The 16,999-nt window shown below is 36.2% G+C and overlaps 1 protein-coding gene across 3 annotated transcripts in view; it reads right to left on the minus strand.

Annotated features, from left to right (window-relative positions):
* The window catches only part of ANO10 (anoctamin 10), a 228,650-nt gene that overhangs the window by 200,302 nt on the left and 11,349 nt on the right, over positions 1 to 16,999 (minus strand). For all 3 annotated transcript variants that reach the window (XM_072793564.1, XM_072793563.1, XM_072793562.1), the window contains exons 3-4: positions 16,375 to 16,572; positions 14,647 to 14,781 (exon numbers count right to left, since the gene is read on the minus strand). In XM_072793564.1, coding sequence (XP_072649665.1) covers positions 14,647 to 14,781; positions 16,375 to 16,572 — 333 coding nt within the window. The remainder of the gene's footprint in view (positions 1 to 14,646; positions 14,782 to 16,374; positions 16,573 to 16,999) is intronic.

A 16,999-nucleotide genomic window follows, 5' to 3' on the forward strand; every position in this document is an offset into this window, starting at 1 on the left:
TCCCTCTGCCTGTGTCTCTGTGCCCCATTCTCTCTCTCTCTCTCTCTCTCTCTCATAAATAAATAAGTAAAACCCCAAACAATATGAACCCAAAGAGGTTCATCCCAAGATACAAAATAATGTCAAAAATTAAAGAGAAAATATTAAAAGAAGCAGGAGTCAAGCAACTAGTTACATACATGGGAACACCTATAATACTATCAGCTGAGGGATCCCTGGGTGGCGCAGGGGTTTGGCACATGCCTTTGGCCTAGGGCGCGATCCTGGAGACCCGGGACCGAATCCCACATCGGGCTCCCGGTGCATGGAGCCTGCTTCTCCCTCTGCCTGTGTCTCTGCCTCTCTCTCTCTCTGTGACTATCATAAATAAATAAAAATTAAAAAAAAAATACTATCAGCTGATTTTTTTTGGCAAACTTTGCAGGTCAGAATGGAATGGCACAATATATTCAAAGTGCTGAAAGTAAAAACTCATAAAGAGGAACAGTCTACCCAGCAAGGTTATCATTCAGAATTGAAGTAAAGATAGAGTTTCCCAGACAAAAGAGTTCACTGCCACTAGACCTGCTTTACAGGAAATGTTAAGGGGCTTCTTTAAGTGGAAAAGAAAAGGCCATAACTAGAAGAAATTTTTGAAAGAAAAAAATCTAACTAACAGTGAACATATAGTAAAAGTGGTAGATCAATCATTTACACAACTAGTATGAAGGTTAAAAGACAAAAGTAATATCTACAACAGTTAATTATGGGAAAATAAAAAAATAAAAAGATGTGAAATATGATGACAAAAAAAACACAAAACAGGGTAGGGGGGAGAGTAAAAAATGCAGTGCTTTTAGGATTTGCTCAAACTTAGGTAACCATCACCTTAAAACACACTGCTACATACATAGGGTATTATATGTGAACCTCATGGTAATCACAAACCAAAAACCTATAGTAGATCCACAAAATTAAAAAGAAAAGAATTCACACATAACACTGAAGAAAATCATCAAACCACAAAGGAAGTAAGCAAGAGAAGGAACACAGAAAAACTACAAAAATAACCAAAAAATAATTAACAAAATGGCAGTAAGTCCATACCTACCAATATAAATATAAATGGACAAAGTGTTCCAAGTGTATCCAAAAGATACAGAGCAACTGAATGGGTAAATAAACAAGACTTCTCTATATGCTGTCTAAAAGAGACTCACTTCAGACTTAAAGATACACACAGACTAAAAGTGAAGGGATGAGAAAAGACAGTCCATGAAACTGAAAATGACAAGCAAGCTAGAGTAGCAATACTTATATCAGACAAAATAGACTGAAAACAAAGACTGTATAACAAAGGGGACCTACATAATAATAAAAAAATCAATCCAACAAGAAGATATAACAATTATAAATACCTATGCATCCAACATAGGTACTTAATACCATAATACTATACTTTAAGGAGCACTTAAATAAAAAAAGCATATATTAAGAGCCAAATACAGAGAAACTGACTATAATACAATAATAGTAGGGGACTTTCATGCCCCATTTACATCAACGGATAGATTATCTAGGCAGAAAATCAGTTTAAAAAAATCAGTGGTCTTAAATGATACATTAGACCAGGTGGACTAACTGATATATTAAAATTCCATCCAAAACCAGCAGAACACACATTCTTTTGAAGTCCACATGTAACATTCAACAGGATAAATCCTATGTTAGGGAACAAAACAAGTTTCAACAAACAAGAAGACTGTAATCATTATCAAGCATCTTTTCTGATCACAATGGTATAAAACTATAAATCAACTATGAGAAAAAAATTTAAAAAACATACACACAGAAGCTAAACAACACACTAATAAACAACGAATGGATCAATGAGTAAATTAAAAAAGAAAAAAACAAAACCTCCAGACAAATGAAAATGGAAACACAATGTTCCAAAATCAATGAGACTCTGGAAAAGCAGCTGTAAGAAGGAAGTTTATCACAATAGAGGCCTACCTCAAGAAACAAGAAAAATCTCAAATAGACAATCTAACCTTACACCTAAATAAACTGAAAAAAAAAAAAAAAAAAAGAACAAAATCCAAAGTTAATAGGATGGAAATGATAAAGATCAAAGTAGAAATAAATGAAATAGAGACTTTAAAAATAATAGAAAAGATAAATGAAACTAGTAGCTGGTTCTTCAAAAAGATAAACAAAATTGATAAACAAGACTCATCAAAAAAAAAAAGAAGAAACAAAGGAGGGAGAGATGGAAGTAAGAGGAACCAAATAAAATTAGAAATGAAAGAAGAGAAGCTACAACCGACATCACAAAAATACAAAGGATTTTAACAGACTACTTACTACCCACAGTTTTATATGCCAACAAACTGGACAACCTAGAAGAAACCAGTAAATTCCTGGAAACACTGAATCCTCAGGGGAAAACTGAAATAGGAAGAAAGAGAAAATCTGAACAGACTGATTACTAATAATGAAACTGAATCAGTAATCAAAAAACTTCCAATAAAGAAAAGCCTAGAACAAGTCAGCTTCACAGGTGAATCCGATCATTCTTTTTAAGATTTATTTACTTACTTATTTAGAGAGTGTGAGCAGGGGGAGGGGCAGGGGAAGAAGAATCTCAAGCAGACTCTGCAGTGAGTGTGAGCCCAATGAGGGGCCCAATTTCACGACCCTGAGATCATGACCTTGACCTGAAATCCAGAGTCAGACGCTGAACCAACTGAGCCACCCAGGCACCTCTCTACCAAACATTTAAAGAAGAGTTAATGCCTATCTTTCTCAAACTATTCTAAAAATTTGAAGAGAAATAGAGGCTTCCAAATTCATTTTACAAGGCAAGCATTTACCCTGATAGCAAAACCAAAGATTCTATCAAAGAAAAAAAATTATAGGCCAGTATTACTGATGAACAAAGAGGCAAAAATCCTCAACAAAATATAAGCAATCAAATTCATTAATACATTAAAAGGATCACACATCATAATCAAGTGGAATTTACTCCAGGGATGTGAGGATGGTTCAATATCCTCAAATCAATGTAATATACCACATTCACAAAATGAAGGATAAAAATCATATGATCATCTCAACAGATGCAGAAAAAGTATTTGACAAAACTCAAATCCATTTATAAAAACTCTCAACAAAATGGGTATAGAGGGAACATACCTCAACATAATAAAGGCCACGTGTGACAAAAAACACAGAAAACATCACATTCAAGATTAGGAACAAGACAAGGATGTCCACTCTCACCACCTTTATTCAACGTAGTGTTAGAAGTCCTAGCTGCAACAATTAGACAGCAAAAAGGCATAAGAGGCATTCAATTTGGTAAGGAGGAAGTAAAACCGTCATTATTTGCAGATATAATATTATATATAGAAAAACCTAAAGAATCCATCAAAAAACCTATTAGATTAAATGAATCCAGTTCATTTATTCATAAAGCTGAGTAATATAAAATTAATAGAAATCTACTATGTTTCTATGTACTAGTAGCAAAATATTATAAAGAGAAATTAAGAAAACAATTCCACTTATAATTGCATCAAAAAGAACAAAATACATAGGATTACTTTAACCAAGGAGGTGAAATTGTTTAGGTCACTGAGAGAAGAAACTGAAGATACACAAATAAACGAAGATATACCATGCTCATGAAATGGAAGAATTAATATTGCTAAAATGTTGATACTAGCCAAAGAAATCTACAAATTCAATGTGATCCCTATCAAAATATCAATGGCATTTTTCACAGAACTAGAACAAACAATCCTAAAATTTGTAGGGAACCACAAAAGACCCTGAATAACCCAAGCCATCTTAAGAAATACAAACAAAGCTGGAGGTATCATGTTTCCAGATTTCAAATGATACCACAAAGCTATTAAAATCAAAGCAGTATGGTACCTGGCACAAAGACAGACATTTAGATCTATGGAACAGTAAAGAGAGTCAGGATAAAGCCATGCATATATGGTCAGTAAATCTATGACAAAGGAGGCAAGATGACAGTCTCTTCTACAAACGGTGTTGGGAAAACTGGTCAGCTACATGCAAAAATAAAATGAAAATGGATCAATTTCTTCCACCAGATACAAAAATAAATTCAAAATGGATTAAAGACAGGACACCTGGGTGGCTCAGCGGTTGAGCGTCTGCCTTCAGCTCAGGGTGTGATCCTAGAGTCCAGGGATCCAGTCCCACGTCAGGCTCCTTGCAAGGAGCCTGCTTCTCCCTCTGCCTAGGTCTCTGCCTCTCTCTCTGTGTCTCTCATGAATAAATAAATCTTTTTAAAAAATGGATTAAAGACTTAAATGTAAGACCCGAAATTATATAACTTCTAAAAAGGATACAAGCAGTAAACTCCTGGACATTATTCTTAGCAATATGTTTTTGGTTCTGTCTCCTCAGGCAAGGGCAACATAAGCAAAAATAAACTATTTAGTCTATATCAAACTAATAAAGGAAACCATCAAGAAAATGAAAAGGCAAACTACTGAATGGGAGAAGATATTTGCAAGTTCTATATCTGATAATGTGTTAATATCCAAAATATATAAAGAACTCATACAATTCAGCAAACAAACAAACAAAACAATCTGATTAAAAATGGGCAGAGATATTTTCCCAGAGAAGACAAACAAGGTCAACAGACATGAAAAAAATGCTCAATATCACTAGTCACCAGGGAAATGCAAATCAAAACTATAATGACATATTGCCTCACATGTGTCAGATTAGCTAATATCAAAAAGACAAAAATAACAAGAGTTGGTAAGGATGTAGAAAAAAAGGAACCCTCAAGCACTGCTGGTGAGAATGTAAATTGGTGCAGCCACCACAGAAAACAATTATCAAATTTCCTCAAAAAATTGAAATACGAATTTCATACAATCCAGCAATTCCATTTCTGGGTATTTACTTGAAGAAAATGAAAACACTTATTTGAAAAGATATCTGCACGTCTATGTTCATTGCAGCATGATCTACAATAGCCAAGATATGGAATAAACCTAATGTCTACTCACAGATGAATGGATAAAGAAAACATAATATAGAAACATACATACAATGGAATGTTACTCAACCACAAAAAAAGAATGAAATCTTGCCATTTGCAACAACACAGATAGAGCTAGAATATTACATTAAGCGAAATAAATCAAGAGAAAGAGAGATACTATATGATTTTACTCATTTGTGGAATCTAAAAAGCAAAACAGGGGCACCCAGAAGGCTGTTAAGCATCTCACTCTTGATTTAGGCTCTCATGATCTCAGGACCATGAGATTGAGCCCTGCATCCAGCTCTGCACTGGGTGTGTAGCCTGCTTAAGATTCTCTCCCTCTCTCACTCCCCCTACCACTTATACTCGTCCTCAAAAAAAAAAAAAAAAAAAAAGCAAAACAAATAAACAAAATAGAAATAGACTTATAAATGCAGAGAACAAACTACTGGTGGTTGCCAGAGGGGAAAGGGATGGAGGGATGGGAGAAATAGGTGAAAGGAGCTAAGGTACACAAACTTGCAGTTATAAAATTAGGTATCATAGGGAATATATAGTCAAGAATATTGTAATAACTTCCTATGGTGACAGATGGTAACTAGGCTTATAATGGTCATCATTTTATAAAGTATATAAATGTCCAGTCACTATACTGTATACTTGAAATAAGTCATATTATATGTCAACTATATTTTCATTACAAAATAAAACTAAACAACCTAAAACAAGATTCCCTCCTTTAAACATGCTGAATGGCTGAATGATCTGTTGTCACATCCTAGGATTATTATGATTATGGCCATTTAATGATTAGCAAACAAAGCAAAATCAAATTTAAGGGAAATGAGAACTAACCTGGCTTATAGGAAGACCTCTACATTAAATAACGCAATAACAATACTAAGACAGTACTGCTTCTGTCTTTGGCCAGTGGCACATGTTTACTTCAAAAGCAAAAACAAAAGTCTCTCTCATGACTCCTCTCAGTGCCTATGTGGAGGTCACACTGCCTCCAACCCAGCAAAGGGATGATGAGCACACAGAGTACCCACAGGAAGCAAAGGTCAGCACAATGAAGATGGGGTGCCTCTTTGCCCCCTATAGCTGCCACCATGCCCCAGCACACTCTCCCAGGTCCTACTGGACTCCAGTAGTCACATATGATTGTGTCTCAATAAGGAAAAAACTGCTCCTAGAAATAACCTGTGTTTTCAAAATACATTTTTATATTCCTGCTTAATATAAAAACTGTCCCTATGTGCCTATATATATATGTACATACATGTGCATGTCTATGTATGTGTATATGTATGTGTATGTATGTGTATATATAAAAATATATATATATAAATGCTGATGTACCCAGTGATAAATATATGCAGAGACAGAAATACAGATACATATGTATCTATAGTTTAGTCTTCTTATATACATACATGCCTGCTATATGATATTCACCTGAAACTTTATTACTTATAAGGTGGATTAATAATGTTAGAAGACAGATGTATCTGACCACTCTAATCTATCCATGTATAAAGGAAGATATTCAGAAGTAGTTATTACAGTGTCCTAAGAGAATGACAATATTAAAGATGAGATGTACCAAAATCAAAACATGATAATCATGTGACAGACATTTTGAGACAGAGCTTTAACCTAAATAGCACCCCTTATGATACAGTTAATATGTAAGAAATTCTTAACTCCCTTAATTCCTTTTTCTAAAGAAAATCTTTCTTTGTGTTACTTCATTAACTATTAGGAATCAACAGGAGAAGGCAGAGTCTGAGGGTTAGTGATCCTTGCTCATAGAGAAAACTCAAGATGAACACAACTAAGACACAGGTAGAGACACACTTTAAGAACTCCACATCGGGGATCCCTGGGTGGCGCAGCGGTTTAGCGCTGCCTTTGGCCCAGGGCACGATCCTGGAGACCCGGGATTGAATCCCACGTCAGGCTCCCGGTGTACGGAGCCTGCTTCTCCCTCTGCCTATGTCTCTGCCTCTCTCGCTCTCTCTGTGTGTGACTATCATAAATAAATAAAAATTAAAAAAAAAAAAGAACTCCACATCGCTCGCTGTCTAGTGAAATGAGTGAGAGCCTTGACTGCAAGTTCCCAATACCTCCTAACTACTGGCTCAAGGTCATATTCACCACTACACAAGCTGCCATCTACTTAATGAAAGTTATCAAAACACAACATTATGACAAACAAAATCACAATCATTGTGTGTAAAATCAAATTAAACCTGCAATAGCAGGGAGTGTTTGTCACAAAAGGCCTGGCTAGCTCTCACAATGCTGATTGGGATCACAATGAGCAGGTTACAATCTCTCCTTTAGGTAGCTTTGGGGAAGAGGATATCCAGGGAATGTCTCCCATGAATCATAAAGGCTAAAGGAGGAGGGCGGGGGGGCACCTGGGTAGCTCAACAGGTTAAGTGTCTGTCCAGCTCAGGTCACGATCTTGGGGTCCTGAAATTGAGCCCAGCATTGGGCTCCCTGTTCAGCAAGGAGCCTGCTTCTTCCTCTCCCTCTGCCCCTCCCCCTGCTTGTGCTCTCTCACACAAATAAATAAATAAAATCTTAAAAAAAAAAAAAAAGAACAAGCTTTTCCACTTATGTTAACTTCATGGAAATCTAAGATTTTAAGTTATTCTGAGTTTTATTAGTTCTAAAACTTGCACTCTGAAAATAGTTCACACTTTATAATTATGCATATCTCATATGCATGTACAATTTTTTTCAGCCAAATATGATGATATAAACAGCATTGTAGGGATCACATTTTAAAAGACATTAAGGAAGAGAATAATGCAGAATTTAAAAATCCAGTCTTGGACACCTGGGTGGTTCAGCAGTTGAACATCTGCCTTCAACTCAGGGCGTGATCCCAGGATCTGGGATTTAGTCCCGCATCAGGCTCCCTGCATAGAGCCTGCTTCTCCCTCTGCCTGTGTCTCTTCTTCTCTCTCTCATGTCTCTCATGAATAAATAAATAAATCTTTAAAAAATAATAATAATTAATTAAAATAAAATAAAAATCCAGCCTTAACAATGGAAATAGGATTCTTATCTCAGATGCATAAAAATTTTCAAGTGAGCATGACTGAGATGATTTTATTATTTTTTTATGTATTATAAAAAAAGAAATGGTGGATCACTATATATAAAATCCTCATCCTACCAACAAGAAAGTTATTTCTATTATGGCTTTATGACACCCAAAAGGGTACCTATACACCCAAGAAAAATCTATGTACAAAATTCCATTCAAGGTTTTTATTCAGTCGAAAATTTCTCTCTGAAACAGCGGAAGCATTTGGAAAACTGATGCTCCAGATCTCCAGCTGATGGGAACACACACATAGTCTCTGTCCCAGCTGCCACAAAGAGTATGTACCTGCACAGTAACTAGCAGGTGGAAACACAGGCTTCCACCTAAGAATCTGAATACCGTGGATAAACCAGAAAAAATGGGATGCTGACATTAACAACCAAGACAATGCCTCAGTCCGTCTTGTACCCACTAAGAGATTCAGAAAGATTTAAAATTCTGGAAAGGCGGGATCCCTGGGTGGCGCAGCGGTTTGGCGCCTGCCTTTGGCCCAGGGCGCGATCCTGGAGACCCGGGATCAAATCCCACATCGGGCTCCCGGTGCATGGAGCCTGCTTCTCCCTCTGCCTGTGTCTCTGCCTCTCTCTCTCTCTCTCTGTGACTATCATAAATAAATAAAAATTAAAAAAAAAAAATTCTGGAAAGGCCCTAAACAAGCACCTGAATGTGGAATGTGAACTCCTGGTAATATATAGAGGCAGAAAGACACCTCTGTCCTGTTGTTGCTCATGAGAAAAGTTAAAAACAACAAAGGAAACAAGACACATAAAGGGGAACACCTATCTTTTTTTTTTTTTAATTTATTTATGATAGTCACACAGAGAAAGGGGGGGGTGCAGAGACATAGGCAGAGGGAGAAGCAGGCTCCATACACCGGGAGCCCGATGTGGGATGCAATCCCGGGTCTCCAGGATGGGCCAAAGGCAGGCGCCAAACCGCTGCGCCACCCAGGGATCCCCTATCTTTGATGAAAATAAGAAAAAAACAAACTATAAATCCAAATCACAAACCATGAGAAGAGGCTTTAAAAGTCAGCCCAGGCTAAGCTAAGAGCACTTATGCCTCTGCACAATGGGGCCAAGGAGGAGAGGGCAGGGTTCTCCTGGACACCAAGGAGCAGGGACCACCACCCCACTGCCTGGGTGTAGACAGAAAGGACTCATGGTGGATCTCCGAACCACGTCGGCTAGAAGATAGTGGTTTGGAAAAACAGGGGCTCACTAGAAACTAAGTAATAACTGCAAGCAATTGATATAGAACTATACGGAAATATTACAGGGCAAAGAGAATCAGAAACAAAGGCAGAGAAGAAACACAGCAGGAAATTATAGAACCAAGTAATGGAAACCTATGGAATTCTTCATAAATTTCAAGCAATGAAACTAAGCCATCTCTCTGAAGCTAAAACCCAAAGAAGAGCTATGAGAACTGAAGGTAAGAGCTCAGAAAAGTTATTTAAGACACCATAAAATTACTACAGATACAAGGTCATAATAAAAGCTACTAAGTAATACTGAACACATAGCCAAGAAAATGGTGGACAAGTCTAAGAAAATTACATAAAACCTTAAAATTATTTCAGAGAATATGTAAGAGCCCACATAACTGGCTTACCTAAAGGCAAAAAGAAAGCAAATACAATCAAGTAAGTCTTAAAAGGTTACTGAAAAAAATTCTTCTGAAATCATGGTAATCCTTAGTCTATACATTGAATGAATGTATGTCAACAAAAACTGTTACAATCTAATCAATATCAAGACATATGCAGATAACAGGAAATGTAGACAATTAAGAATCAGTACCTACATTCAAATTTCCTGACACCTTCTAAAAGCCATACAGATCAACAAGGCAAACAAGTAAAAGCATCCATAGCATACACCTACAGCATACCTCAGAGACAGGAGAGTCCGCAAAATCCAATTAATAGGTAAGTCACACAATAAAGGACCAAAAACACATTCTTCTCAAGTGCACATGGGACATTTTACAGGATAAATCAGTCATATGTTAGGCTGCAAATTAAATCTCAACAGATTTACAAAGATCAATTATAAAAAGTATCCTCAGACCACAACAGGATGAAGTTAGAAATCAGTAGCAGAAGAAAAACTGAAGAATTCACAAACATGTGGAAATTAAACAACACATTCTTAAACAACTAATGGATCAAAGAAGACATCACAACAAAATTTAGGAGACATGGAGAAAGCAGTGCTAAAGGGAGGAGATTTGTAGCCAAGGACCTCCAATGAGCAACCTAACTTTACAATTAAGGAACAAGAAAAAGGAGAACTAAACCGATAGCTAGCACAAGGAATAAAATAAGAAAGATTAGAGCAGAGAAAAGCAAAATAGAAGAAGAAAGACAATAGAGAAAACTAAAAGCAAAACAAAACAAAAAACAAACAAACAAAAAAAAAAAAACGAAGTTGATTCTTGGAAAAGACCAACAAAACTGACAAATATTTAGCTAGATGAATTAAGAAAAAAAGAGAGGAGACTTAATTTAACTAAGATCAGAAGTAGAAATGGGGACATTACTACCAATTCTGCAGAAATAAAAAGGATTATAAGAGAGTGCTATTAACAACTGTCCAGCAACAAACTAGATAACCCACATGAAATGGACAAATTCCTAATGCAAAACCTACCATAAATCAGAAGAAATAGAAAATCTGAAGAGGTCTATAATTAGTAAGGTGACTGAATTAGTAAGGAGACTGAAAAAAATCTGACAAAGAAAAACCCTGGACCTGACAACTACACTGGTGAATTTTACCAAATATTTAAAGAACTAATACCAATCCTTCTCAAGTTTTGCTCCCAAAATTGATGAGGAGCACTGTTAACTCATTCTACAAAGCCAGCATTACCCTGATACAAAGTCAGACAACAACATTACAAGAAGAGAAAACTACAGACACACATCCCTTATGCACAACGATGTAAAAACACTCAATCAAATACTAGCAAACTCAATTTAGCCACACAGTAAAAAGATCACATAGCAGGCAAGTGGAATTTATTCCTGGAATGCAAAGATAGTACAAAAACCAGCTTATTTTAATATATCCTATTAACAGAAAGAAGGGGGGGAGGAACCACATGATCAACTCGATGCAGAAAAAGCATTTAATAAAATTCACCATTTTTATGATAAAAACACTCAACAAACTCGGAATAGAAGGAAACTACCTCCATATAATAAAATTCATCTCTGAGAAGCCTTACAGCAAACATCATATTGAATGGTAAAGACTAAAAGCTCTCCCTTTAGATCAGGAATAAGGCAAAATGCCCACTTTCACCACTTCCATTCAACACAGATTTTGAAGTTCTAGCCCTAACAATTAAGAGATGAAATAGAATGCACCCAAATTAGAAAGGAAGAAGTAAAATTATCTCTGTTGATAAGTGATAATTATCTTTTATGTAGAAAACCCTAAGTTTTCAGCAAAAACACTGTCATTGCTAATAGATGAATTCAGCAAAGCAGCAGGACACAAAATTAATATACAAAAACAAGTTGCATTTCTATATACTAACAATAAACTATCTGAAAAGGTAATTATGGAAACAATCCTATTTATAATAGCATCATAAAGAATAAAATACTTAGAAATTAAAAACATAAAAGACATACAGTGAAAAACGATAAAACAATGCTAAATAAGACATAAACACATCACATGTTCACAGGACTTAACACTGTTAAAATGTCAATACTACCCAAAGCAATCTACAGATTCAATGAATCTCTTATCAAATCCCAAAGAGGCCTTTTGCAAAAATAGAAAAACCCCGCATAAAATCCACATGGAATTTCATGGGATCTCAACTAGCCAAAACAATCTTGAAAAAGAAGAAAAAAGTTCCTGATTTTGAAACTTACTGCAAAGCCAGGGTGCCTGGGTGGCTCAGATGGTTAAGTGGCTGACTCTGTTTCAGCTTGGATCACGATCTTACTTACGGTCATAATCTCAGGGTTGTAAGATCAGGCCCCACATTGCACCCCATGCTCAGCATGAAGTCTGCTTGAGTTTCTCTCCTTCTGTCCCTCTCTCAGCTTGTGTTCATTCTATCAAATAAATAACTAAAATCTTTTTCAAAAACTACCACAAAGCCACAGCAACCAAAACAATGTGGTACTGGCATAAAGACAGACATCCAGACCAATGTAATAGAACAGAAACAAACCCTCACATATATGGTCAAATGATTTGTGACAAGGATACCAAGGCCATTCAATGGGGAAAGGGCAGTCTTTTAACAAATGATACTGGGAAAACTGAGTATCCACGTGCAAAAGAATGAAAATGAACTCTAACCAAAAAAGAAAGAAAGAAAGAAAGAAATTGAACCCCTACCTAACACCAGACAAAACTTAATCAAAATGGCTTAAAGACCTAAGTATAAGACCCAAAACTATAAAACTCTTAGAAGAAAATATAGAGGAAAAGCTTCATGACATTGGATTTGACTTCACAACATTGGCAATAATTTCTTAGATATAACACCAAAGGTACAGGCATAAAGAAAAAATAGGTAAGTCAGACTTCATAAAAATTTAAAAATTTCATGCCTCAAAAGGCAGTATCAACAAAGTAAAAAGGCAATCCATAAAAATAGATAAAAATATCTGCCAATGATATATATAAGGGAATAATATCTAGAATATATAATTTCTAAAAGGCAACAAAACAACCTGATTCAAAAATGAGCAAATGAGTTGAAAAGACATTTCTCCAAAGACATACAAACAGCCAAAAGCACAGGAGAAAAAAAAAAATGTTCCACATCATTCATCATCAGGGAAATGCAAATCAAACTACAAGATATCACCTTATACCCATTAGAATGACAACCATCAAAACATCAGAAAATAACAAGTGTTGACAAGGATGTGGAGAGATCGGAACCCTTGTGCACTGTCAGTAGGGATGTAAAAAGGTACAACTGCTGTAGAAAACAATACAGAGGTACCTCAAAAAATCATATATAGAAGTACCACATGACCCAACAATTCCACTTCTGGGCATATACCCAAAGAATTGAAAGCAAGGTCTTGAAGGGATATTTGCACATCCATGTTCATAACATTATTCAAAATAGACAAAAGATAGAGGCAACCCATGTGTCCACTGATGGATGAGTAAACAAGCAAAATGTGGTATATGCATACAATTATTCAGCTCCAAATAAGAAAGAAATTCCAACATATACCACAACATAGATGAATTTGTGGACATAATGCTAAGTGGGATAAACCAGCCACAAAGAAAGAAATACTGTATGATTCCACTTATTTGAGATATTTAGAGTAGTCAAAACCACAGTCAGAAAGTAGAAAGGTAGTTGACTGTACTGGGGTCAAGGGGAGAAGGGAAAGTGACTGTTTAATCAATAGAGTTTCAGTTTTATAAGATGAAAGGAGCTATGAAGAGGGATAAGATATTTTAAGATTTTTCAATCTTTAAATTTCATGTTACATGTGCTTTATCACAATAGGAGAGCTAGTTAATACATATAACCACCATACAAAATGGGTGATCTATGATTGGATCTTGGTTTGAACAAACCAAGTCTATATATATTTGGTGACAACTAGAAAAATTTGAATATGGACTGAATCTGTCCTCATGAGAGAAAGACTGGAAAGACTGGAAGGTAGTATTACACTGCCTAGAGAATACGTTTATGTATATTTGGGCAGCAAAAATGCTCTAAGGCCTTGCCGCCATCTGGGAGGTTCGAGGCAAATGTGGAATTACACACTGCAGTGAGCACTTTCATCTGAAAACTAGTATTGTCATTGAAACAGAATGACACAAAATCACAAAGTTGCAAAATGCTGATATGCATCTAGGTATTATGCCACTTTGTGCCTCTTCCTATGCCATGTTTCCATGTTCTCACTCACTGATGAGAGGGGATGGAAAGTGGGCTCCAGGAGGCTCCCATTTTCATTCCTCCCCAGACTCCCAATACAGTGAGTGTCTGGGCATAAAGTAAACTCTGCTAATCTTAATAGGAGTAATATGTGTATGTATTCACACCCAATTATAAGCTAACTGAATGCTGTGAGACCTCAATAAATAAGTAGTAAGCCATATAGAACAAATATATTTTTAAAAAATATTTTATTTTTATATTTGAGAGAGAGAGAGAACAAGGAGGGAGGAGGTGAAGAGGCAGAGGGAGAAACAGATCCCCCACTGAGCAGGAACCCAATGCAGGGCTCAGTCCCAGGACCCTGGGATCATGACCTGAGCCAAAGTCAGATGCTTAACCAACTGAGCTACCCGCACACACCTAGAAAAAATATATTGATCTAAAGGTACAATGTAATGAAGCTCTAAAAGCAAAAAATATGTTCATGAAAAAAATAAGTAATTGTAAAGTTCTATGTTTTTTAGTAAGAAAAAAAAATAAAGCCTAACTTGTTATCCATGTCTACCAAGAAAAAAATAATTGCATTAGAGTTGATATAATGACTTACATAATGATTTTCCTGGATACAATTTTGCCTGGGGGTAACCAGGGATCATCTTTTCATCTCTGGCTCTAAGATTTTCAAGCTCATGTTTGATAATGAATTGACATTCTGCCATTGTAAGGAAGTCATCATTGTCATCTAAATGAAAGCAAAAATTTACCATTATTTTCTCCGTAATAGCCAAAATAAGGTTAAGAATACAGAAATGATGGTATAAATAAATAAGGAGTAAGTAAGCAAAGTATAAAACTGCTAAATTAAACAGAACATAAAGCACCTTTGATATGCTATATGAAGAAAAACATTGTTTTGCCTTCAAATAATACAATTCTTCAATCATGGTACAATGGTCCCGCCTTATCTGTAGTTTTGCTTTCTGGGCAGTCAGTTACCCACATCAATCATGGTCCAGAAGTGGATGATCCTCCTTCTGACCTATCGTCAGGTCAGAGGTAGCCTAACACTATGTTGTAATGCTTCGGTCATTCACCTCCCTTCATCTCATCAGGAGAGCATTGCACCATCTCACTTCATCACAAGAAGAAGGGTGTATACAATAAAAGGCACTTTTAGAGAGAGACCACATTTGCATTAACTTTTATTACAGTAGATTGTCATCATTATTCTATTTTATTATTGTTGTTGTTAATCTCTTACTGTGCCTCATTTACAAAATAAGCTTTGTCACAGAGATGTGCATATAGGAAAACACTGCATATACAGCATCCAGTACTATTTGCTATTTCAGGCATCCACTGGGAGTCTCTGAATGTATCTCTTACGACTAAGAGGGGGGAGGCTACAATACCAGTTCTTATATAATATAGTAGAAACATCCAAACGGCAGATGCTTGCTTGATCCCATCTAATACCAATGAGCAGAAGGCAACATGGTCTTTAATTCTAACACTATTTTAACCAGGGAATGGAACTGAAGTTTGGCTGTATGACAAATTCTCCTCCTTCAAACTCTCAAGCTCAAGCCATTCCCTTCTGGGGTTGAAAATCCCTCCCATAAATGAGGGAGAAGACAATCTGATAAGAAAACTAGTATATTTTGACAAGTGAATCCTCTTAAAAATGAGGTGAATTTTACCATTACCATGTATGCACTAAGACATAAAAATCCAGAGTGAGTCTGAAGAAGCCTAATCACAACACATCTTCTCCTAACTCCAAAAGCCCCAGCAGGGACCAATTTAAATTATTTTGGAACCAAACTCCCACTCTGACATCACAGACATCCTGGCTTTCTCAGTTCTTTCCAGAATCCATTCCCTTCTGGACCCTCTGTGAGACCAGAACAGAACCAGTTACCCTACAGAAAATGGCAATTCTACAACTCTGGACTACTACTGCATTTCTCCTTATAAGATTTTTCTGTATCAAGCTAGTGAATACTTACCATTCTGAGAATTAGAACAGAATTATATGTTATATTGTCATGCTAATTTATGTTCACCCGTTCCAGGGGTTCCCAAAGTAAGGCCCATGGGGCATATTGCATTAGCAAATTTTAGTGGAACGCATCTTCACCCATTTATTTCTTATGGTCTAAGGTTGCTTTTGCTTTACAAGGACAGTATCAAGTAACAGCAAGGGAATATATGGCCTGCATAGCCTAAAATAGTTACTATTTGACCCTTAATGTGTTTGCTGACCCCTGATCTACTCATCAAAAACTTATTTTTGACATAAACTGATGCTGATAGAAACAATCTTGGGACTTACCATCATAATCTTTGAAGTTATGTCGGGTTCCATATGTAAAGGCTCTCATAGTGTTATCATTACACTCCTTTACCAAACCCATTGCTTCTGCACCCAGTAATAATGTAATTTTGGAGGCACCAACAAGATATAAGTTCTCATTTTCTAGTGTTTCTTTCTCATATTTATTTAATAGTGGTCTAAATAGCAGCTGGGCACCTTCAAAAACAAAAGGTAAAAGCAATCTTAGAAAAGTTTCAAAAATGAAAACATTCTAAATAAGTATTGTTTCTAGCTTGATATAAGGAAAATGTATTAACAATTCAAATCTATCTTCTAAATAAATAGGAATTACAGGTAAGTTGATATCCTCCAGAAAACTACCTTCTAGCATCCTATATTTCTGCTCAGAAGTCTAATCCTTAATGTGTGACCTACTGTGTCTTTCTTTCTTGAAGTTTGTAGTATGTCTCCATTCCCAGGGTTCTGGAACTTTCCGATGACAAACCATTTTCACCTACAGTGCAGTGGGCCCTTTCCATCTGAAAAGGCCTGGCATCACCCTTGAGGTTTCCTTTGATGATTTCTTCTTCTCCTTTCCCTCTGTCCCCTTTCTAGAACTCTTTTTATTTAAGATGTGTACCTC

Source organism: Canis lupus, chromosome 22 (assembly GCF_048164855.1).
Source record: "Canis lupus baileyi chromosome 22, mCanLup2.hap1, whole genome shotgun sequence".
Lineage (NCBI taxonomy): Eukaryota > Metazoa > Chordata > Mammalia > Carnivora > Canidae > Canis > Canis lupus.